The sequence below is a fragment of the Agelaius tricolor genome, unplaced genomic scaffold, assembly GCF_023055355.1.
Source record: "Agelaius tricolor isolate 1412-34295 unplaced genomic scaffold, bAgeTri1.0.p SCAF_4, whole genome shotgun sequence".
In the NCBI taxonomy this organism is placed as follows: Eukaryota; Metazoa; Chordata; class Aves; order Passeriformes; family Icteridae; genus Agelaius; species Agelaius tricolor.
This window is the reverse complement of record NW_027269264.1, coordinates 50,254,679-50,277,227: the sequence shown is the minus strand read 5'-3', so window position 1 is coordinate 50,277,227 and position 22,549 is coordinate 50,254,679. Positions and strand designations below refer to the sequence as shown.

The 22,549-nt window shown below is 45.6% G+C and overlaps 3 protein-coding genes across 8 annotated transcripts in view; 2 read left to right on the top strand and 1 right to left on the bottom strand.

Moving 5' to 3' along the window:
• The first annotated feature begins 27 nt into the window (after positions 1 to 27).
• NUDT2 (nudix hydrolase 2) lies at positions 28 to 6,674 on the top strand. 4 transcript variants are annotated; one of them, XM_071425713.1, is made up of 4 exons: positions 44 to 118; positions 678 to 731; positions 1,273 to 1,430; positions 4,796 to 6,674. In XM_071425713.1, exons 3-4 carry the CDS (start codon positions 1,298 to 1,300, stop codon positions 5,107 to 5,109), a joined length of 447 nt encoding a protein of 148 aa, XP_071281814.1. In that variant the 5' UTR covers positions 44 to 118; positions 678 to 731; positions 1,273 to 1,297; the 3' UTR covers positions 5,110 to 6,674. The 4 variants fall into 4 exon arrangements, with proteins under 4 accessions (XP_071281818.1, XP_071281814.1, XP_071281815.1 ...); XM_071425714.1 differs by lacking the exon at positions 44 to 118 and adding an exon at positions 134 to 396; XM_071425716.1 differs by lacking the exon at positions 44 to 118 and adding an exon at positions 407 to 559.
• The window catches only part of LOC139589343 (myogenesis-regulating glycosidase-like), a 29,661-nt gene continuing 8,406 nt past the window's right edge, over positions 1,295 to 22,549 (top strand). The window contains exons 1-2 of the mRNA XM_071425709.1: positions 1,295 to 1,430; positions 18,366 to 18,449. The gene's annotated coding sequence lies outside the window, so the exon portion shown is untranslated. The remainder of the gene's footprint in view (positions 1,431 to 18,365; positions 18,450 to 22,549) is intronic.
• Positions 7,256 to 20,571, bottom strand: LOC139589344 (uncharacterized). 3 transcript variants are annotated; one of them, XM_071425710.1, is made up of 6 exons: positions 20,244 to 20,571; positions 12,664 to 13,191; positions 9,964 to 10,104; positions 9,503 to 9,568; positions 8,887 to 8,977; positions 7,256 to 8,534 (listed from the first exon to the last, which is right to left on the bottom strand). In XM_071425710.1, the coding sequence occupies exons 1-6, from the start codon at positions 20,296 to 20,298 to the stop codon at positions 8,321 to 8,323; spliced, it is 1,095 nt and encodes a 364-aa protein (XP_071281811.1). In that variant the 5' UTR covers positions 20,299 to 20,571; the 3' UTR covers positions 7,256 to 8,320. The 3 variants fall into 3 exon arrangements, with proteins under 3 accessions (XP_071281811.1, XP_071281813.1, XP_071281812.1); XM_071425712.1 differs by having other exon boundaries at positions 12,664 to 13,128; positions 20,244 to 20,570; XM_071425711.1 differs by having other exon boundaries at positions 12,664 to 13,131; positions 20,244 to 20,569.

Sequence of the window (22,549 nt, the reverse complement as noted above, 5' to 3'; positions counted from 1 at the left end):
GGCTGGAGGGCGGGACGAGAAGGGAGTGGCTACCGGCTGAGGCGCTGCCGCTGCGATTGGCTAATGCTGACGCAAATCAGGCGCTGGTTCCCGCCCACTGCCGGACCCAGAAGCAGAGGTGAGGGCGGGGTCCATGGTGGCCGCTGTGGGGGTGACACGTGTCCCCGGTCCCGGTGTCCCCATCCCCGGGGTCCCCATCCCCCGGTGTCCCCATCCCTGGGCACGGGGGGGGACCCTCTGCGGGCGGCGAGGAGGGGGCAGGGCAGCGGGGCCAGGCGCCGGCGGAGGGGCCCCGCGGGGATTTGTCCTTGTCCTTCCAGGCGCGCACGGGAGGTGGTGCTGGTGCCGCGGGGGCCGCAGAGGGGTGTTGTCCTTGTGGTGGCTGAACCGAAGGAAGTAGGCAGGAGCTAAAGGAAGCGGTTGAAGTGGCTGACCAAAGGAGATGAGCGTCGTGCCGGGGCGGGGCTGGTGGCGAAGGACTCCGTGCTCTGGTTTCCCGTGTTGGGAGCTGGAGGTCTCACAATGCCGCTCTTGGCGTCCCAGGAAAATCCAGTGCTCTGTAAAATTATTTACTGATTTGTGCTTCTCTGTCGGAATGTAAAGCTTTTCCCGGAACTGGGAATCGGTCAGATTTGTAGCATGGCTTACTCATCTCCGTTGCTTCTTTTTCTCTATAGGACCACTCATGCTGGCTGCGTAGTTTATTGCTGACAATATTTATTACTTAAGAGGTGTGTTCCTTATTGTTTACATCAAACCAGTGCTTAACAGGCATGCTAAGAAACTTTTAGTTTTGTACGACAGCCTTCTGTCTAGGTGGGACAGCAGAGAGCCTGTCCTTTGTCACTCATTTTCTCAGCTTTGCCCCGATATCCTGAGGAGTCCTGTGCTCCAGGAAACTGTCCAGAGCAATTATTTCCATATGCCAGTTCCAGTAATGGTGAGGTATTACCTCTGTGCAGGGCCTTTGCAGTTTTGCAGTGGAAAAGTTTCAGAGTGTTAATCTGTGGCTTTCCTCTTGCTTTGTAATTTTTTCCCCTCCCTGCAATGTGGTTTGTAATTTATCAGCTGCAAAGACATGACATGCAGGTCATTTTTCATGTTTCTCAATAACAAAGGAAATTTTTTTACAATTCAAAGGTAGCTAATAATATACAATTTAATTCTGTAGTAACTTCGAAGGGGTGGACAACTTTTTTGCTGTGCTGAGATCTGCTTGCTGGCTAAATAGAGCTGGTCTGTTCAAGCCCCATGTTTTGTGCTGTTCCGCAGCTCCTGGTGCAGCTGGCAGAGGGGAATGGCTGTGAGAGCTTGTGGCTTGATCATCTTCAGGAGGCTGCAGCCAGCACCGTCCTCTAAGGTCACTGACAGCATTGAGTACCTCCTGCTGCAGACATCCTACGGGAGCCACCACTGGACCCCGCCCAAAGGTGATTTCTGTTCTGGTGACACTCCTGGCAGTCACTGGTGTCAGGCTGCTGAGAGGATTTTGGCTGAGGTCAGTTTAGAGGGGCAATCACCACCTGGGAGAAGCTGCTGGCTGTGCTGTTTGTGTGATGGTGCCCCTGGCACAGCTGAGGGGGCAGTTCTGAGGCTGAAACCCCCTGACAGTTGTGGCTGTACCAAGTGTTGGGCATGACTGAGTTGGGTTGGGGCAGGGACTGTCACCCAGCCCATCTCCTCAGGTGTCTGATGTTTCTGGCAAGGTGTGCACACGACTGAAGTGAGGCAATGAGGGGATGTTCTGCCTTCTTGTCTCGGGTCTCACCCTTTGCCAGGCACCTGCAGTGTGGCCAGTGCAGGATTGTTTGACCCATGTGTGGTCAGAGTCTGCAGGGCTGTGGTCACAGTCAGCAGGAAGGCAAACTGAAATCTGTAATTGAACACTTTAATACACCTTTCTTAGGAGATGCAGGAGATCATTAATGAAGATCACTTGCCTAATGCAATAGAGATGAGAGGGACAGATATGAGAATTAACCTTACCAGCCATTCTTGGTCATCAGTGAGGCCTCAGAGGAGAAAACAAGCCCTGTGTCCCAGGACAGAGCAGCACCTCCTCCATAAAGGCATGTCACAGAGCCACAGTCACAGCCCTGGTACCAGGAAAAGGGCAGCACAAAGGTACTTCAGGTTCCCTGGAGATCTTCTTGCTGTTTTTTCCCACCTGAGATTTTTTTCCCCAATAGTTTTTGCTTCTATTTTGTAAAATGTGTCACCTTCAAAGCATGATGCAGCAGTTTATAAACAAGAACTTGCAGATTGGAGGGAAAAAATCTTTTTACAGTGTCAGTTAGGCTCTCCTATAGAGGGAAAGAACAAAACTTTCCAAACCTCCCCCTTTGTCTACTCCACCAAGAGCCTAAGGGAATTGAGTTTGCAGCCTAGTGGAAAGCTAAAAAAACATCTGCTGGGACATGATTGATTGTTGTGAGAAGAAATCCTTGTGGAAGGCTCCCTGGGAACACAGTAATTCTGGACAAGTGATTTAAATTACTTGTAGGAGTTTTGGTAGGGAGCTAATTGTCTCATAAGCATACATCTCACACACCTAATAGTGTAGGTTGGGAGGGACTCTTAAAGGTTGTCTAGTCCAAGCCCCCACCAGCGGGCAGGAGCATCCTCAACTAGAGCAAGTTGCTTGGAGTCCCATCCAACCTGGATGTTTCCAGGGATGAGGCACTCACTGCTTCTCTGGGAAACTTGTGCCAGTATTTCACCACCCTCATAGTAAAAACAAGTCTTCCTTGTCTGTAGTCTGCATCTGCCCTCTCCTAGATAAAAAGCAGGAGCCCTTCTCCTGTCATTCCAGGCCCTTTCCAAAAGTCTGTCCCAAATTTTCTCATAAACCACCACTCTTTAGGCACTGGAAGGGGCTCTGAGGTCTCCCCAGAGCCTTCTCTTCTCCAGACTGAGCAGCCCCAACTCTCTTATCCAGAGGTGCTCCACTCCCTGATTGTATTCATGGCTTCCTCTGAACTCAATCCAGCAGGTGAATGTCCTTCCCTTGCTGAGGACTCCAGATTGAAGCAGCTTTGCAGGTGGGGTCACACCAGAGCAGAGGGGGAGAATCACCTCCCTCAACACACCACTTCAGATTTTAGAGATCAAAAACCACAATCTGATGGTGGCCTGTAATTGAAGCTTGGTATTGATTTGGGGGAATTTATTGAGGAGAAGCTATTCCATTTTATAATATCTGTGATAGGAGGGATCTTCCAAGGTAACCCTGGGAGGTGCAGTGTGGTAACATGTATGTGATGTTTACACAGATTCCATGGGGCTGGAGCCAGAAGGAGAAGTTGTAATAGTGTCTCAAAGCACACACAAAAGGCAGTTTACAGCTACAGCTGTACTTTGTTATTTTAAAAGTTCTCTAAGCTGCTGCAACTCTTACGGGATTAAACTGGACTTGCTTGGATCCCCTCACATGAACCTCATCAGCCTTATCTCTGCCCCTAGGACTGTGACTTTGCACTAGCTGAGGCTGATGGGAAGGGGATGTAGAGTTCTTTTTCCTTCTCAGTCTATTAGAACTGCACCAGTGAGAACAGATGGGAGGATCTGAAAGGATCTGAAAGCTGTGTTGTATGAGGTGCTGCCTGCAGTCCTTTTTCCTGCTCTGCAGGTAGGCTGTACTGCACAAACCTGGCAACTTACTGAGCTTAGACCTGAGGTTATCAACAGGTGTTGACATCAGATGCTATTTTCTGCACAGTGACTGCTTGAAAGAAAAGTGTATTTTATATCTGAGGTGATGTCTTGTTGTAAGAGGTGTTCACACTTTTGATACACAGGCAGGGAAGTGAGTAGGACCTCTTGCAAAGGCAAAACAAGCTTTCCATATACCCCAGTTGTGGTACTAAAAGGGCACTTTGAGTATCTCAGACCTGAGGAACAATTCATCTCTACAATTAAATTATAGCTATTTGGAGCCAACTACATAGAAAATAGAGTGACACCAGGGACAAAACAGAGCTTAAACTTTTTTACCTCCCAAAATGTTCCAGCTCCTGCTATGTTGCTTTTTTGAGGTCTTGCTTCGCTTGTTCTATTTATATTCTGGAGCTTTCATGAGAAAACCAAATCTGACATTTCTCAACAAAAGTACAAATGGCTGGGGATGTGTTATATTTATCCTTTGTTTGTAGTGGCACCTCTCATTCTGAGCAATGTGAAATAGATGGTGTGTCCTAGAAGAACTACCCAGCTGTTGAAAGGACTGGCTTTTAGACTTGTTGCTTGTTTCAGAGGGGAGTATAGAAGAGAAAAAAATCCCTGTCTGCCTAAAAATGAAATGCATCTTTTAAATGGTACACATCTGTACCTGGTCCCATTGTTTCTGGACTGTTGGCCCAAGTAAGAGTTTTGCAGAATTGAGCCTTAAGCTTATGTGAGAGGACATGTTTGAGAGAGGACTGAGACTCTCAGATGACCTGTCTCTGCTCTAACTGGATGAAGGAAAAATGAGGGACTCAGCCCTCAGTATAATCCAAGGTGGAGCTTTATGGGTGTAGGGTACTCCAGAAGTGGAGGGGAGGAGTGGGAAGAAAAGATGTCTGATGCTGAGAGGCTGATGGAAGTTTCAGGAGGTGAGGGATAAACAGTGATCCTAAAATCCACAAGACAAAGACAAATCAAGACATAAGATCTGGAAAAGCAATCTCTCTTCTCCAATTTCCATTTCATCCTGTGTCAGCTACCATGTGCTCTCATCTCTGCCTCCCAGTGTTTCCCGATTAAAGCGGAATGTGAGTTTCCTTCCCGGAGATTTACTTTTCCACCCTCTTGGCAGGCCACGTGGACCCTGGGGAGGATGACCTGCAGACAGCCTTCCGGGAAACACAGGAGGAGGCAGGTCTGCAGGCCAGCCAGCTCACCCTCATCGAGGGCTACAAGAAGGAGCTGCACTACCCTGTCCATGGCAAGCCCAAGACCGTCGTGTACTGGCTGGCAGAAATGAAGGACTGCAACACAGAAATCAAGCTGTCAGAGGAGCACCAAGCTTTCCAGTGGCTGAAGCTGGAGGATGCCTGCAAATTTGCAGAATATGAGGACATGCAAGCAATGCTGAAAGAAGTGCATCAGTTTCTGTGCTCCAGAGAATAAGTGGTTTTGTGAAGCATAAGGGGATTTCTTGAGGAGACAGGTGTGCTTCTTATGTTTTAAACTGGAGGAAGAATTATATGGCTGCAGAAATGTAGATTTCCTTTTTTGTTTTTAATCTGTAGAAATTTAGTGAGGATACAAGGAGCTTTTAAAGAGAATGTGCTTTTGTCTCTCCTAGCTAGCACAAAAAAGCATAGTCTGATTGAACCCTAAGCCAGAGATGTCTGAATTGAACCCAGAGCTAACAAAAGAGTTCCTCTGTCTCTGTCTCCTTTTCTTTTTCTTTTTTTTTTTTCCCTTTTTTTTCTTCCTTGAAGTGCTGAACAACCACAGGTCTTTTTGAAAAATCAAACACTTAATACATCTTGACTTGCTGATGTAAAGCCAGAGAGTTGAGAAAATGAGCATATGGGGATTTTTAATAACAAAACGCTTACTGCAGAAGTCATACCTTGAATTTCAAATGAAGAAGCAGTAGTTCTATTCCCAACTCTTCCAGTGATATGCAGTGATAACTTGTCAGATCATTTCAGGTCTTTTTTTTTTGTATCATGAATTTATGTACATCCATAATGTACTGTTGTGAGAAGATTTTCCACCCAGACAGTCTTAGTAAATGGTTGAGGTACAGTATTTAAGTGGTAAATTGAAGTTCTTTTGCCTCTTTCTTTTAGTTTTTTGATCTTTAAGAGACACCTTAGCCATAGATTTTCCAGGGGGCTGGGAAAGGGTATTTAATCCACTTTCTGCATAGGATATCCAAGCTTGTGTGCAGTCTATGTCTGTTTCATATTATCAGTACTTCTATGGCTGCACCCACTCATCTTTTGGGGTAGCAGACATTACTAATGTTGGTACTGGTGTGACAAGAATCTCTTGCATGTCACTCCATTATCTTCCAGTGGAGTTATTTAAAATAGCATATATTTATATTTTCAAAAAAGGGGATGCACTATAAGGAGGCTTTTATATGTAAATATGTATGTATCTATACACATAAAAAACTTCAGTGCTCGTCCACATTACATCAGGCTTTATTTTGATTATGAACACTTCCTCAGAAGTGTTCCACTCAGGAGGTGGCAGAGAGTGTAACAACCAGTGAAAGTGGGAGAGAAGAGTTAAAAGCCTGTGCAGCCTCAGTCTTGGTTTTTCATTATTGTTTGAGGTACCATTTAATCAGTGCTGTGTAAACAATGGTGTTGCTGCCTTCCTGTTTATGAGCAAGATTAGCATATTAAGCTGGAGTTAGAGAGTCATTAGCAAGTCATCGGTTCTGCCCGTTCAGCAATAATGGACGCGGGCACTTGATGCTTTGGAAAACACATTAGCTCAGCTCCAAGCCAGTATTTCCTTTTTAATGGCACTGCTCACATAGTGCTCCCAAAGCCTGTCAAGGTTTCGGAGAGTGACCAGTGTTGTGCACTGTCGGGTGATGTGCTCCTTGGAAAAATTCCAAGGGGTGTAACTGTGATAATGGGTAAGGCACTGTGTGTGCATTTTAAGTGATTTATGTACAGAATGTATTCCCACAAATTTTGTGAGTAAAATGATTCTTAAACATATTTTGATCCCAGAGTCTTTGAGTTTCATTTAAAGTAGAAATGTTGGAAAGTCAGAATTTAACTGTGATTCTTGCTGCTCACTGGTGAAGAAAGAGTTCTTCCTCTGCCTATGTCTAATAGTAAAATATTTTCCCAAGGAGCACCTGGGAAACCCTCCAGTAAATAAATATGGAATAATCTGCCTGGCAAAGATATTTGTTTCCAACCTCTATGATATTTATGCCCTAAACCAATAGGGCTTGGTTGTTTTGGGTTTTTTTTAAGACCATTAAAGTTTTTTGTTATAATAATATCTTATGACAGTAAACTTTTTACCATTTAAAAAGAAAAATAATAAAAAAATCCCTCAAAAACAAACAACCAGAGATTTTAAGATGATTAAAAAACCCCAGAGATTTTAAATTCCCTGGAGAGACCTTACTTCTGCTGTAGGTTAAATAAAACCAAACTCAAGAGAAATCTAACCTACACTGAAATAGCAGAACAGCTTAATTTAGGTCAAGTGAAAGGCGTTGCTCAAGTAAGAGATGTGAGGATACTGTTTCCCTTGCTCTACTGAACAAATGCACTGACACGGCTCATACTTGTAATTTCCTGGTGTTATTGTTTCTTTCTCCACATAACTCTTGACTTATAGCCATGCTTACATCATCTCAGAATCAGAGAAAAAGAAAGCATACATTCATGAATATTAGGAAAGCACTAAGACATTGCAGATTTCACTGAGAAAAGATCAGGACTGAGTGTGATAGCCGCAGGTAATTTTGCTTAAACAAGAAGTGTAAAGGCTGAAAACAATGTCTTACTTCTATCTAAAAGAAAAAGAACTGCATTACTGCTCTGGTGGAGCAGTGTATCTATTCATTGTCTATTCCATATGATTATAGGAAATCAGAGACTGAAGCTGGAATAAAGTGGCTCTATATGCAATATCCCCAACAAGCATGACTGACATTTCTTGCCAGTCTATATAATAAAAGAGGATGTGTGTTATAATAAGGTTTAGTACATCTTAAATACGGAAAAGTTTTGAGAGACACATGCTCTCTCAGCAGGGCTCTTGCAGTGATGCAGAAAGGACAGTGGAGTGCTACCTTTTAATGCTGTTACTTAACTGACAACTTAGTGGGAATGAATATTTTGGCAGATACCTGGAAGAGATTTTATAGAAGGCAGTGCTTATTAATTACATTCTCACACTGACAATGTAACTGATGGCCTTCTGTGTCTCTTGGCAGCTAGTTTTATCTTAAAAAGAATTTAAGGATCATCAGGACTTTTGCTTTTTACCTTTTGCATTGTCTTCAAAGATTCACTTTTTCATATGCTCAGTAACTCTAATTTTGATTCAATGGGCAGTTGCAGCTGGCAGAAGTCTCAGCTTCATTTAGGGAAACCTGGGGTTTCTTGTGGGTTAAAGCAGTTCTGAAATTGCTAAGCAGCATGTGCCTATACAAACCAAACAATCTACTCTGCTTGCTTCAGCCCTTGTCCTGTGCAAGAGGATTGTACTCAAGTGTTTAGAAAAAAACCCCAAACTGTGCTTCCTGTCAAAACAGCAAGGGCAGGGAGGAGATAGCTGTGGTGGCAGCCTTCCTGGTGGGAACAGTGACACGGGAGGGAACAAAAGCTCTGTCATTCTGGAGCTAGTCCACTTGGTAATTGACGTTGTCAAAAAGAGGAGTGACAGTCCCATCTTTCCACTCGATGAGGATCTCTCCCCGCCTCAGGGAAGGGGAGCGGGATGGTGGCAGGTATGGCTGGGGGTGGACCCCTCTTCGCAGCGGGGTCGGCTCCTGTAAATCGACTCTGCTGCTGTGGGCGGGAGAGCTCTTCAGAGCAGAGAGGATTTTCTTCTTCCTAAGTGAAGAGAGAAGAGAGTAACTGCACCTGTCTGTCACTTGGTTGCTTCTCCATGTCAGCAACTGTAATGGCACTTCCTTCAGGGATGGCACAAGACGTGTAGGGGAGGAGGAGCCAACAGTAGTGGCTGCATTTGGGTGGGTCAGTGAGTGGAATGGATAAACTGGGTGGCAGAGACGAGAAATCCCCAAGGGTGACACATTGGTGACCAGAGCCATCTGCTGAGAGCCAGTGACATCAGGTGTGGAATGGGGAAGGGTGCCAAGACCAAGACTTTTGTTTTGAGACGTTGGAGATTTTCTTTAAGATGCTGTTCATGGCAAAGCCAATGAACCTGACTCTCACTTACTTGTTGTAGTGAACATTGAGTGTCAGTATTATTAATCCCAGTATGAAAGCCAGGGGGCTGAGGACCAGCATGGCTGTCTTCCAGTTCGTGCCTGAAAGGGTATCAGAGAAAGCATCACTAGTTTGCTGTACTTATGCAAACTGTTCCTAGCAATAGCCACAACTACCACAAAAAATTGCCTGTAATGTCCCTGGAAAATGCCAGATAACAGGAAAAGTGCATTGTCTACAAGATCAACATTTAGAGCTGTTTTTACACTGCATAGCATCCTTCTATTGAAAGTGGCCACAAAAGTTTTTCTTTCTAGCGATGAAGACAGGAATATCTCATCCTTCTCCACTCTGCATCTTTCTGATACAAAAGAAGAAGGGCTGGGATAAAGCAGTAGTGCTAGCAGCTGTCTGACTTTCATGTTTTTACTATTTTTTTTTTATCGCAGGCCTGTGGAGATTTAAAAAGAGTCTTTCTGACAGGTAATTTTGTGCCCTCATTCCCTACTGAGCATCCTCAGCAGTACCCCAGGGAAATGTATCTCTGTCACAATGGGAAGGAGAGAGGCACTGATGAACCTTCATCTGCCTGGTCCCTTCCTCCTCTGGCTGATCTCTGAACCTACCTGCAAGCCTGGCCCCAGTGTTTTTCCCCCGATTTCCATGTTTCTTGGAGTGGTTGTGGGATGGGTCTAGTGGAAGAAGCAGAAAGACTCTGATTAGCAGCTTCCAGTTGGACCAGGAGTCCAGATTTCTCATGAGGCTTCACTGTAACCACAAAATCCCTTTTGTATGCGACCCAGAAAGGAAAAGGAAACTTTACTGTCACTCAGTGTTCCCCAACCACAGATAATTTTTGCTCCTAAAACAGTGGGTGGCTATGCCTCCAGGTTAAGCCTGTATCACTGCTCTGCTTTCCAAGGGAAACTCCTCAGCATGTTGGGTGAAAGCATTCAGTAGTACACATGGAAGTTCTTCAGAAATCCTCAGGTACTCTTCCACCACCGAAAATAGCTGAGTAACCTCAAAGTGCTGCCCACACTTTCCTTCCTGCTGTTCTTATGTGTGCATTCAGAAATGTGCTCACCCTCATTTGCTGGGAGCTGTGCCTGTTTGGTCTTTGCTGGAGACACTGTGCTGTTGAACTTGTTAGCCAGAGGGGGGTCAGTCAAACTCACAGAAGACTCTCTGTCCACAGCATTGATCTTCGATGAATCAATGGTTTTAGCTTGGAAGGAAATAAAGCAAAGATCTGTGTGATTATCATTTACTTTTTGTACAGGAACCTGGATATGCTCATTGCCCAGCAAGGAAAAGGAGCCCAACCCTGCTGGTTTGGTTCTCTGGCCTGCAGGGTGAGAAGGATGTAGTGCAGTAGCAATCACCCCCTCCTGTGCATCAGGGGCTTTCAGCTGTCACAGATTTTAAAGGTGAAATGAATGTCTCAAGATGGAATCAACAATCAAAGCAGAGCCTGTTTTCTGGTGGTAGATGTGGTCATGGGTTTTAACAGTATGAGTGCAACACCAGCTGTTAAAGGATGATGTGTGAGGAAGAGGCAAGTGGAAGAATCATAGCTGTTAACAACACTGCAGATGTAAAATTGGGATCCAAAGGGTTTTAAGTAGGCCATACCTCCTGCAAGGCTCAGTACCTTCCTTTGCCCTCCAGTCCTGCTGCAGAGTAGGGTGTGTGGGCAAGCACCTACTGCTAGAGGGGAGGCTGTGTGAAGTTTGGTGTCAGCAATTCACCCCTCTGCTGCAATGATGCACATGCCAAGACCAAGAACACTGTGACTTCAGGGCTCCCTGCTGCCTATCCAGACCCCATCCCATCCTGTGGAATGAGCATCCACAGCACAGCTACACAGGTGTAATTTACTGAGCAGATAATCCACCAAAGTATAAGTTGTCTGTTGAGCTCAGGTGGAAGTTAGATAAGAAATGCCTGAACAAATATATAGAATTTTGGTGGTGTTAGTGAGTAGTCAGAAGTTCCCTACAGTAGACTGAACCATGGGATTGATAGGAAAATTTTGACTTTGTGTGAGACACGCTGAGTGGCACAGCCTGATTCAAAAGCTGCTCTGTGTTTACCCTCACAGCCTTATTTAGGGATCCTGGCTCCAAGGCAGCCCTGGGCTGCCAGGAGCATTGCCTTGGGGAATGAAAACGCTCTTTTCACATGCCTTTTTCCCATATCTTAAATGTTCCACGAATTTCCTAGCCTATATTTAACTAGCCTATTATGGTATCTAATTTGTGTGGTCCATATTTAACTTAATGTTAAACAAACAGTACACTTGTAACTGTTGTGATAATTACATGATGACCTTCTAGTTGGCTAATTAAAAACCTTGAGGGGGAAAAAGGCCACCTTCTCTACACATGACAGCCAAAGCAGCTGATGTATCTCTTTTTATTTCAAATTAGATACAGTGTCTCTGTGTCAAAAGGTTATATTTATAATCCATCTGCTTACGCCAAGCAGATACATCACATTTTCTCTTTACTCATTTCTACAGAGCTCAAAATCTCATTGGGTCCATCAACCTTAAGGTAAGGAATAGCCTCCTCTCAGGGAAATAATTTTCCCTGAGGAATGTTGGGAACTTCATCACCTACAGAGTGGACAAATACATAAAAAATCATTACAAACACCAGGTGGTTTTGGGTCTCTGGAGTGGGAGAAAGGAGGGGAGGGGAGGAGGAGAGGAGGAATGGAATGTGATTTTCAGGTCTCAGTTCTGTGCACAACTTTACAAGAAAAGTACCAAAAACCACATTTATTATTAAACCCGCAGAAAGGACTTAAATGAAAGTGGGAAACAGACTGGACCATGAACTATCAGTGATTAGCAGTGGGCTTCACTGGGCACACAACAAATGATCACAGCCACATCTTGGTAAAATGATCATGCCTGGAGTTTGGTAGCCTTATGTCAAACTCCTAAAATTGTGACAAGACCAGGGTTTTTGCCCTTTCTGTGTCCAGTCTAAGACAAAGGCCAGTGAATACTGGTGAAAGCAGTTTGGAATCTCTTCAGCAAAGGCCAAGGCCATAATTGGTCCCTATAAACCCCATTTCTAATGACTTTTGATGTCATCTGGGATTTCCTAATGCAAAGGGAGGGCAACACTTAAGCTCCCTCCCACTACTTACTGTGTTCACCAGTGTCTTTATGGCTTCACTGGGCACCAGCAGCAAGGTTCACTGAGGCTAATGAGAGCATTGAATGAAGGTTACAACTAGATTTCATTAGTGAAAGGTGCACTGTTGGAGTGTGACAGAAGAGAACTTTAATTTCAGAAACTGAAGCAAGAATTTCTGATACAACTGCTTCTCAATAATATGTATAAGTTTAAAAGAAGTTTTCAGCTGCCTCCAGTTGTTTTACCAAAAAGAGACATTCCAAAGTACCAAAAGCTCTTTTGAAGTCTAAAGTGCCTGACTTTGGGAGACTTCCTTGGGTGTTTTGTGCTTGGGAAAGCAATTTCCACTATTCTTAGCTGTGGGCACCAATTCAGAAATATTTTACCAAAATATTTGCCCGTCCTCAGAAATGCACCTGGGCTTTGGAGACCTGATCATGTAAGGTTTTGCATGCTTCTGGAAAACACTGTACAGCCACCACTGGAAACCAGTGGGACCAGTGGAGCCATTTGGTGTTTCTCCAGGTGGGGCCAAAGTGAACATGAGTTAGAATGACATGTGCAAGCCTGGTGTTAGATGGCTTGGATGACATGAAAGTTAGATGTTATCTGACACTAAAGCTACCTCCTCTTACTTTCATAGATCCACACTTGTGTGTCTAGAGCTTGTTGTGTTGGTTTGCTGGGCCTCCCAGCTGCTGTCCGGGCAGCAGCACAGACGGTTTCATCCGCCAGCGTCTTCCACCTGCTGAACTTGTCCTTCTCCCTCGAGACAAAGACCTTGTGGCCTCCCTCCTTGGTGCCAAGGTGGAAGCCCAAGCTCTGCAGAGTCAAGTGTCCCTTCCTGCTGCAGAGCCATGCCTGGCGTTCCCAGTCCCCGCAGGGCTCCAGCTTGACCAGGGCGTTCTGGCGCATCCTGTGTGCCGACAGGCAGCGCCCCGTGTGCAGGCTGACGATGGTGCCCGTGTCAGGGTCCCAGCCCCACCTCTGCTGCTGGGAGTGCTCCTTGCAGCTGGCCAGGCTGATGCTGTTGGTCTCCTGGGAGGCACGGATGCACTTTTCCAGCCGGGTGTTCTTTATGAGGAAGCCTTGTCCCTCTGCTACTGCGGTACAATCAGAGCAGGGTTCAGTACTGTGCACTAACACATCCCTTTGTAAATACCCTGGGGGAGGCAAAAGGTAACCCACCAGTCCTTTCCTGGAAGGGCATGCCCAGATAAACTGTTCCCACAGCTTCCTAATTTCCTGGAATGACATTTCTTTGAAAAGCAGGAGCGTGCATATAGCCATGAGCAGCACTAGAGGAAAATAGCAGTTATGTAACTAATGAGGAAAAACATCCTTCCAACTTGAATGATTATATCAAATATCTGCCTGTATATATATATATATATATATATATGTATTTAATTCAGTACTTCAATTGTTTTAACTAGGTAGCCATCCTTCCCTCCCTCCAAACAAATTAGTTTGAGGGATCTTTTGCCCCTATCCAGGTCAAATCTTTCTCATAAAAGAGCAGTTTAAATCCCCCTTGCGCTGTTCATCTGGGGCCAATGAGGCTACCTTGGGCTACACTTTCTATTAAGTGGCTTCTGGAGGTATTAAAACAGTGCAGGGATAAAACCATATCCCACCAGAAATGTGTAAGTATTTGGCTGAGGCAGCTCATGTAAGTATTGAAATTATCTTGGATTTAGCACACCTGACATTGGTCTGTGCACCTTAGGAACAAAAGTACCACTTGTAAGAATCCTTTAGTAAGAGGGAGACATTGCAGCTGTCCCACAACAAACACACAATTTGAAGCAATTTCTGTAATTGCTTGTTGCTTTTAAGAGCAACAGGTCCCAACATCTCAGAGGATTTAGGATGAATATCACATTAGCTGAAGGATTGCCACTGTTTTCAGTATAACTTCATCAGGTGTGGCCTGTGAATATCCTGAGCAAAATGTTAAGTGCTAAACCATCCACCAGTGTTTCAGGTGAACTTTCTGCTGTATATTTTATGCCTAAGATGGAGAGAAATAGAAGTTTCAAATTTCTGGACATTCTGAGAAATCTTTTAATAACAACACCTTGCAACTCCCAGATTTTACAGTGACTTTTTTTTCTCTCTTTTCCCCAGGAGACAGAATTATAAAAGCCCCATGGGCATACAGTACTGAGCAAGCATAAAGAGGACACAGAAAAGTGATGTTAGGCAAGAACACTGATTTTTATCTAAACTATTTCTGCAGAGTTTCCCCTCCCAAATGAAAAAACCACCACAGCAAACCAAAACAATACTGAGCCAATATAAGTATTTGGCTCAGTACCTGAAGAGATTTGTGACAATATAAACAGAAGCTGGTACACAATAACAATGGTATAAACAATAGTTTAAAGGAGCTCTCATGTTTTTGTCTCAGGAAATTCTAGGGTTCTGCTAGATTAATAATGCCTTGGGGCTGTGTAAAGCAGAAACAGCTCAGGGCTTCCTGCTCAGCCTGAATGCCTGAGGAGAGGAGCCAGTAACCACAGTGCTTCTCCACCAGCTCTGGGATTGTCTGATCAATGTGTCTGTGCTGGGATATTGACTTGCATGGACCTGTGATAGCCACCAATCCAGACAATTCCTGCCAAGCTAATGTGCCTAAATGGAATTAAATTCCTGAGCTATTTGTGGGCAACTTGTGAGTCCTGTTCTCTTTAACCCTTACTGAGGGCTGGGTGGAGCTAAGACATTCAATGCATTTTGGACTTGAGTTTCTGCCAGCCTCTAAAGGCAGGAGAAATGTCTCATAAGTAATTTCCCTTAAACTTTAGGAAATTGAAATTGATTAATACAAGTCCCCCCAGCCCCACCCCACCCTCGCCACTTTTCCCTAGGATGTGGAATTCAGGATTCTCACATCTTTGCTTTGGGTTAACTGTGAGAAACCCACTTCCAAAGTAATAATTTGAGACGTGCATTAGAATGTAACAGGGGAATATGACAACTGTGCTGGGTCAGATAAAACTGCTGAGCCCAGGATCCTGTCTGCAGCGCTGGGCCATTAACATCTGCCAATAGAGGAAGAGGGCAAGAATCAGACAAGTAAATAGCTCACTCAAGACAACAAGATGCCAGTGCCTCCTTCCAAAATTCACAGAATCACAGATTTGTTGGGGTTGGAAGGGACCACTGAGATCAAACAGTCAAATCCAGCCAACACAGGATCACGTGGAGCAGGTGACACAGAATCACATCCACGTGGGGTTTGAACATCTCCAGACAGGGAGATTCCACAGCCTCTCTGGGCAGCCATTCCAGTGCTCTGTATGAACTAACTCAGAGAGTATCAATGGGTATTTATGGGTAAAATGGTTTTGCCCACTACATTTTTCAGCTCTGAAGTTCAAAGAAAAATATAATTTTGTTGCTCCATCAGTAGCAGAGCTCCTTCTCCAGTTTCACTATGTCAGCTTAAGTTTTGATTATTCTTAATTACTTTGTGGCATCAGGAAGCTGCCACAGGAAGCTGCAAGATCAGATCCCTTCTCATCTTTCTGAGCACCTTCTGATACTATCACTGCTGTGATCATGTCAACTTATTCCAGTCTTTGTTCCAGCCTGTGGGCTACGTCTGTCTCCTACTCCATGAGAATGGAGTTTCTTAAGGGCCTTGGTGGAAGATTCTTATCAAAAGCCTTTTGCAAACACTGGCACAAGACCTTGATCTGCTCAGCACATTTATGTTCTTACTGATACCATCATGGATGTCAGGCATTCCCATTACAAAAGCTGCATTGACTTTGCTCATGTTTATCTGTCTGTAAATACTCTTCTTTTCTTCCACTGACTTGCCCATGCTGAAATGGAGCCTAAGGACCTGTGTCTCCCTAGGCTATGCAAGGATCCCTCTTAAGAAGGGCATTATTTCAATGCAGCCCTTTGGTGTCAAGATTGCATTAAATAAGAATTTAATACACTCCTTAAACATTTTTAATGTCATCTTTAGTTTTCTGTAACTCAAAAGATATTTGGGCTGGTCCTTTGCCATAGTTTATTTATCCTTTTTTTTTCCCCCTCCTTAAACTTCCTCTGTTCCCAATTCTGTTTGATAACACTTCAAACTGCAGAGGGAGTGACTGCCACGTCCTCCCTGACCATGTCTGAAGGGAGCACTACGGCCAGCAATCCATTCAGCCTTTCTACACTGCCCTACTTTTGGTCACCCTTCTTGCATTTGTGCCAGTCATTTACTGACCTCCTGACCCCCACCAACTTCCTGCTTCAGATAATGTTTGAAAATTTCTGCTGGCAGTTTTTTGTATTCTCTCTCTAGGCTGCTCATCCAGGTCTTTTTCTCATATGTTTTATTACAGGTTTTATTATTAAGCATGCCACAATCTTTGCTGTATTTTCTTTTCCTTTCTTGGCAATGACTCTCCATTTGAAAATTTTGGGTATTTTCACTACACTTTGAAGAGTGCTGCTGTTTGACCCAGCAGGAAATACGTGTTTTGCTCTCTGTGGAGTGCCTGATGTTTTATGTTCCCCTCTAAACAATCACCATGTTTGCTACCTGCAAACATTGCAGTTACATGTGGCTGCCAGCAGCCATTGCTCGTGCCCCACAACTAAACCTGGAGGATGTTTACTTTGAGACACACATCAGGCACCAAGAATCTTTACTCAGGAGACAAAATGACATCCCAAGTCCTGCTGCCCGGTAGTCCTACAAATAAGGCCATGAGCTCTAGCATTTTAAAGAATGTTAACCTGGAGGAACCAGAGCATCCAGTGTACTCCCTGAGGATGGGATTTAGCGTTTCTGGAAAATGCCAGCCTTACCCACAGAGTCCAAGTAGATGCCTGCTTTGGGCTGCTCATACTTGAACACTTTGGCCTCTTCATATTTTTAGGAACAAAATAAACAATTTCTAGTAAGGCTTCTTGATGCCAGCTCATTTGTCCTATGATACTGACACTCTGTCTGGTTACAAGATAGAAAAGCAAGCAAATACAGGCCCCTGCTTTTCTGCAGCATGACCACCCTGGGGACATGCTGTTCCATGTAGGATTAGGGGCAAAATCCATGCAATGTTCCTAATTAAGGTAATGCCACTGAGAAAGCCTTGGTTACCAGTAATCCCAGTGTGACTGGGAAAGTTTCTGCTGTTTCTAAGCACTGCCTGTGATGTCTTGATCAAAGACATTTGCAAATAGTTTGGGATGGCTTGGCCCATATTTTTTCCCAAACACTGCTGTTTTCTTAAGAATATCTTGATTTTGGTTTACCAACAGGGTTTCATATCTTTCCACATCACTGCAAGGTCCACTTTTGACCAAGTAGCTCAGCAAAGGTCTCCAAGGGAGCAAAGCAGCCATAGGAAAAGAAGGAAGGTTTTGAATGGAAAAAAAAATCTATAAATTATAGGAAGCAGGGGAGGTTAGTGAAGTCACCACAAAGCTGATGCAAGTGGGGAAAACAAGTCCCTGGGGTGGGGATATGGTGGGTGTCTACAAAAGCCAGAGAGGTCTGGAGGAGATGGAGAGGGGCTGACTGGCCAAGGACTGATCCTGGATGGGACAAGGGATGCCAAGGGAAGGCTTGCAGTGGGCAGGAAGTGCTTCTGCACCGAGGCATTGTTTGCTGCTGCTGGGGAGAACCTGCACAAGCCAAGGGAGAAGGTCTGGTAGCTACTGAAGAGTTAAATGCATCACAGACAGGAAATCCCCCAAGTGAAAAATAGTTGGAGGCTGAAAAGTCAATGTGGGAGCAGAAGAATTGTACAAGCTTGGCCTTTCTGCCTCCTCAGTGCAAAATGCTTAGGGCTGCCTTTTGAGGTCAGGGCGTCAGGGATCAGGGCAAGCATTACCATGGATCTGAGGGAGAGGAGAGTGGCTCCCAAGATATGGGATCAGGCCAAGATGCCAAACACAGACACCACAGCCTCACACCCAGTGCATGGGGGTCCAGAGTCAGTGTTAAATGCAGTTTTATTTCAGCAGTTTTCTTTCTGTACATGTAGGCACAGATCTTGCTGGTGCCTGACTTCCCACTGCCCAGTGCACCTCACGGGGTCACCATTGGGTCTGGCTTTTTAACAAAACTTTTTACAGAATCACAGGGTGAACCAGGTTGGAAAAGACCTTTGAGACCATCAAGTCCAACCTGTGACCTAACCTAACACTTCCTTATCAACTAAACCATGGCACTGGGTGCCACATCCAGTCTTTTTCTAAACACCTCCAGGGATGGTGGCTCCACCACCTTCCTGGGCAGCCCATTCCATTGCCCAATCACTCTTTCCGTGAAGAATTTTTTTCTGACATTAACTAATTTTTGCCTCCTCTCTGTTTGCAGGTACTTTCCAAAGGAACAACTGTCAGGACCAGCTTAGGAAATTCCAGGATTTCCAGTTTTCAGCAGGAAACCAACCCCTCAGAGGTCTGTTAAGAGCAAGCATCTCTGTCCTGCCAGCAGCCTTAAAACTCAGCAGCTCCAGGCAGGAGGAGATGGGGAAAAGTTGCCACAGGGGAATTTCAGCCCCAAGCATGAACATGTTTGTGCTCTGTGCTTTGAGCTTCATTGGGCATTGCCAGGCATTGGGAAGATGAATTCCTTTCTGCAAAACAGTGGTGGTTTTATTGTTTTATTGCTGGTCTGGCTGAAATGCAGTGGCTGATCATGTTTGCACCAAAAGCATTACACTAGAAAGGAAATTAAATACCCTGTGATCCTCCATACTTTACTAATAAAACAAAACCATGTGGATTGTGTTGTATGGCAGCAGTAAAAAAGCACTTTATTCTAACACCAGACAAAATCCTACCTTAGAGGCAAAGGAAGAGCAGCGCCCTGAAGGCTGTTCTGCTCTCTTTGCATGCCATCGTGGTATAATCTCCAGATCCTAACCAAATCTCCTCTAACTTTTAAAAGATGCATGTGCATCAACACCCCTTACCACTACAGGGACATAGCCTCAGCCTGGGGCTTAACAAAGTGAGAGATTCAATTCACTTTAATTGGCAACTTTTGAGGTGCAGAAAACAGCAGTAGATGGAGCAGAAGTCAAACCTGTAGGAGCACAAACCTCTCCTATTACCCAGCAGCAGAGCAAATTGAGAAGGTAACTTCTCAAAGCATCCCAGGGAACACTCACTTGTGCAGCAAGGAATGGAAAGTAGCTGGTCAGAGGTGTCAGTCTGAGGTTTGTCTTTAAAGAATAAACATCCCTGCCGGGCAGCCCAAATAGTTGTGGTCCTCTGGTCGAGGGATTTTGAACAGCTCTGAGCATGTAACCTGTAAAACTGCAGGGCTGTTCTCCTTGCTGCTTCAGGGACTGAAGGAGCCTTGAAGAACTTCAGTGATTTATATCAATGAGTTGCTTTCAACCTGACATCTCAGTCATAGCAGCAAAATAAAAAGGCTTATTAGCTCAGGGAGTTTTCCCATTTTTAAAGAAAATTGGTTCCTCCTGATGTCCATGATGAGATTAGTGAGACCACGGTAGCACCACTCCTGGGAAACTGTTCCTGGGTAGCACTGCCCCAGATCTCTGGGATCATGCTCAGCAGGGACTTCTGCTTTTTGCATCTACCCATGCACATCAAACCAGGGCTGCTTGGATTCAAAATACTTCTGTGCATGGGCAGGATACAGGACTGGAGCAACCCCAGAAAGCAGCTGAGTATCAACATGAGATGCTACCAAGTTTGCTCCGTGGAGGTGAGCAATGCAGATTCTGCAGCTCCCCAGCACATCCCGCTCCCAGCCAACCACCACAGGAGCGGGACTAATACTTCTGCACTTCCCACTACCCTCTCCCATGCTGCTAGCATGCTCTGAGCTCATTCACTTCTTCTGGGAAGGAGCAGCTGGGACCGGGAGGAACATTAGTGCTTAGGAGGTCACTTAGTGGCTGTCTCCCTCCCTGAGCAGGTTTATTCATCCACTACTCTCAGCAGCTTAAAAGCACTTTATAAAAGCTGCTGGCATGATGCCACAGTGTCCCTGGCCCAGCCATCCCAGCACCTTGCCAGCCTGTCCCTCACTCTTCTGTACCCCTGTGTTTAATGCCATTTAAACGCTGCCCTGAAATGTGCCTGTTGGCACTTGTTCTACAGCTGGTGGGTTCTTGAGCTTTGCAGCCCAAGCAACAGTTCAGCAGGAAAGCAGGTTAAAACCCAGGAGGCTGTTATCTTCCCGCTTTACAGCTACCCCAAAAGAGGAGAAACTTACCCTCAAGCCAGGGAAGGAGGCAAATGCAGCCCAGGCTCAGCCTGAAAAGCTCCATGATCTGCCGGCACAGCAGGGGACAAGGAGCCCCCAAAGCCTCTTGCCCACGAGAAGTGCCAGGCAGCTCACTTTTACCCTTTTCTCTGTCATTCACAGCAGAAAAGCCCTGCTGGGAAGAGAAAAACTCTTTTGTCTCAGCAGTGGAGGCTTGGCAGCTGGCTTATCAGCAAAGGATCAGCTCGGAGACACAGTCCTGCTCAGCGGTCGTCCCTTGGGAGCAATCATATGACGGCGAGCCAGGATGGGGGGGACGCTGGACCGGGATGCTCGCGGCTGCCAGGCTCGGCTGCCTAGCAGCAGGGATTGCTCCCAGCAGTGACAGATGCATGCCAAGCAGGCTGGCCCTGCCTTTGCCAGGGCTGGGAGCAGAGGGGGATGCAGGGCTGGCCTGGCAAAAAAAAGTAAATTTCAGCAGGAGTGCTCGGAGGGGCGTGGGATGTGTCTGCTGAAACCCTGAACTTGGCCCTGCTGTCACAGGGTTGTTCTCTCTTTAGAGAGAATGGTTCCTGCCAAGAGGATTTTGGGCAGAGTTATAGCTCATGGCAGAGATTAAGCCTCACAAACCAGCTGTGGCTGTCCTAGAGCCAGAGAGTGATGGAAGGGGGAGTTGAGCTCCTGGATGGGGGAGCAGGCTCCTGCTCTGGGTTTACCCCCGATCATCATCCTGAGGGTTGCTTGGGTTGAATTTGACTTTTCATGCATCACTTTGGGCTCTGCATAGGGAGGAAACCTCACATCCCTTCCAAAGGAGAAGCAGCAAAGGCTGACAGGTGAACAGTGGCAGGGCAAGTGAGAGTTACAATTTTGCTAGCAAGATGTTCCCATTCAGCCACATCCTCTCAGCTCTTGTCTGTCTCATATGTTTACTGAGGTCATTCTCACTTTAATAAACCATTAAGCCTTGTGCACAAAGACACTTAAAAAATGGTGGCTTCACTTTCACTTTTGGGGTCCAGTCCTAAATGGTGTCAATGTCACACCTCCCAGCTCTGCCCATGAGACCAGGAGTCAGCTGGAGGGCTGGGAGTTGCTTCCTTTAGTGGCCAAGCTGTCAAATGAAAGCAGTGCAGTACTGGCATCCATGCAAGGGCATGGTCTCAGGTCAGGGCCTTGCAATGGTGCAGCTCCCTCTTTGTGCAGCCCTGGGAGGATGGCTCCCAGCTTTCCCACTATCAGAGGGGTAACCTGGCTTCAAATAAGATGTGGATATAGTAAAGGATATTCTACAACCAAACAAAGGGGAAGGCTGGGGTAAATTCTTGCTGTGGTGAGGTTGGTCTTGTCTGACTGTAGCACTGTGCATAAGAAAAATACCAGCTGGTTTCTTTGTGATTACTGTGGGTTTTTCCCCCACGGGAACAGGTCAAATTGTGGTAAATTATAGGCAATTTAATTTAAAAAATGCAGATGTAAATTCTCCTCTACTTGACTGGGTCTGAAAATGCAAACACTCTTCACTGCATTTCCTTGGCACCAGACTGAGGAGAGCCCACACCAGAAACCAGTGCCATATTTAGGCCCTGGAGAAGAGTGGTCAGTCCAAGAGCAACCTATCAGCACAAACCAAAAAAGAATCAGTTGAACATTAGCCACTGAGATTTTTAGGGTTTCAAGACACCAATTTGGCCTGGATTCTTATATGTGCAAGAAAGTACTTGCATATAAAATTGCTCTGTAGCCTTAGAGTCCATTCTTCCCCCCTACACTGGCTTTCTTAGGGAATGGCCTAGCCTCACACATGCAGAGGCTTTCTTCAAATTGTTTTCACAGCTTTTTCTGGGATGTCCCTAGGAGAGAGCAAACTATTTTCCAGCTGTGGCCTCTCCCATGTGGAGCAGGAGAGTCCTGTAATCGCTGACCTTCGGTCACGTAATTCCCACATCAGTTAGTCCTTGCCAGCCCAAGTCCCATGGAGGAGCCTTGTTCTTGTCTCCATCGTCAGTTTGATGGGTGCATTGTTTTTTCTCATCATGTTGCAGCTCATGGTGAATTTAATCAGAGTGAAGTAATGATCAAGTGAAACTTAATCTCCAGATTGTGGTGTGGTGCTGGCCACCACACCTTCATGCACAGGGGTCACTCACGCACCACACACCAACTGCAGCCCTGTCTGGAGTGGGACAGGCATTGCTTTCCAGCACACAACAGCTGGCAGAGGTAGTGGAGACAAATATTTTTGCTAGCTCTGAACCTGTGGGGTGCTCAGGGACTGCCCAGCCTGTTACACTTTCACCCCAGCCTTGTAGCCT

Excerpts from the sequence above, each read along its gene's own strand:
- NUDT2 (XM_071425717.1), top strand. The coding sequence starts at position 1,298 with ATGGCTGTGAGAGCTTGTGGCTTGATCATCTTCAGGAGGCTGCAGCCA. Across the intron at positions 1,431-4,795 it reads CCACTGGACCCCGCCCAAAG|GCCACGTGGACCCTGGGGAG; the intron begins GTGATTTCTGTT and ends CCCTCTTGGCAG.
- LOC139589344 (XM_071425710.1), bottom strand. The coding sequence starts at position 20,298 with ATGGAGCTTTTCAGGCTGAGCCTGGGCTGCATTTGCCTCCTTCCCTGG. Across the intron at positions 13,192-20,243 it reads CCTCCTTCCCTGGCTTGAGG|GGTATTTACAAAGGGATGTG; the intron begins GTAAGTTTCTCC and ends TGCCTCCCCCAG. Across the intron at positions 10,105-12,663 it reads ACAAGTGTGGATCTATGAAA|CTAAAACCATTGATTCATCG; the intron begins GTAAGAGGAGGT and ends TTTCCTTCCAAG.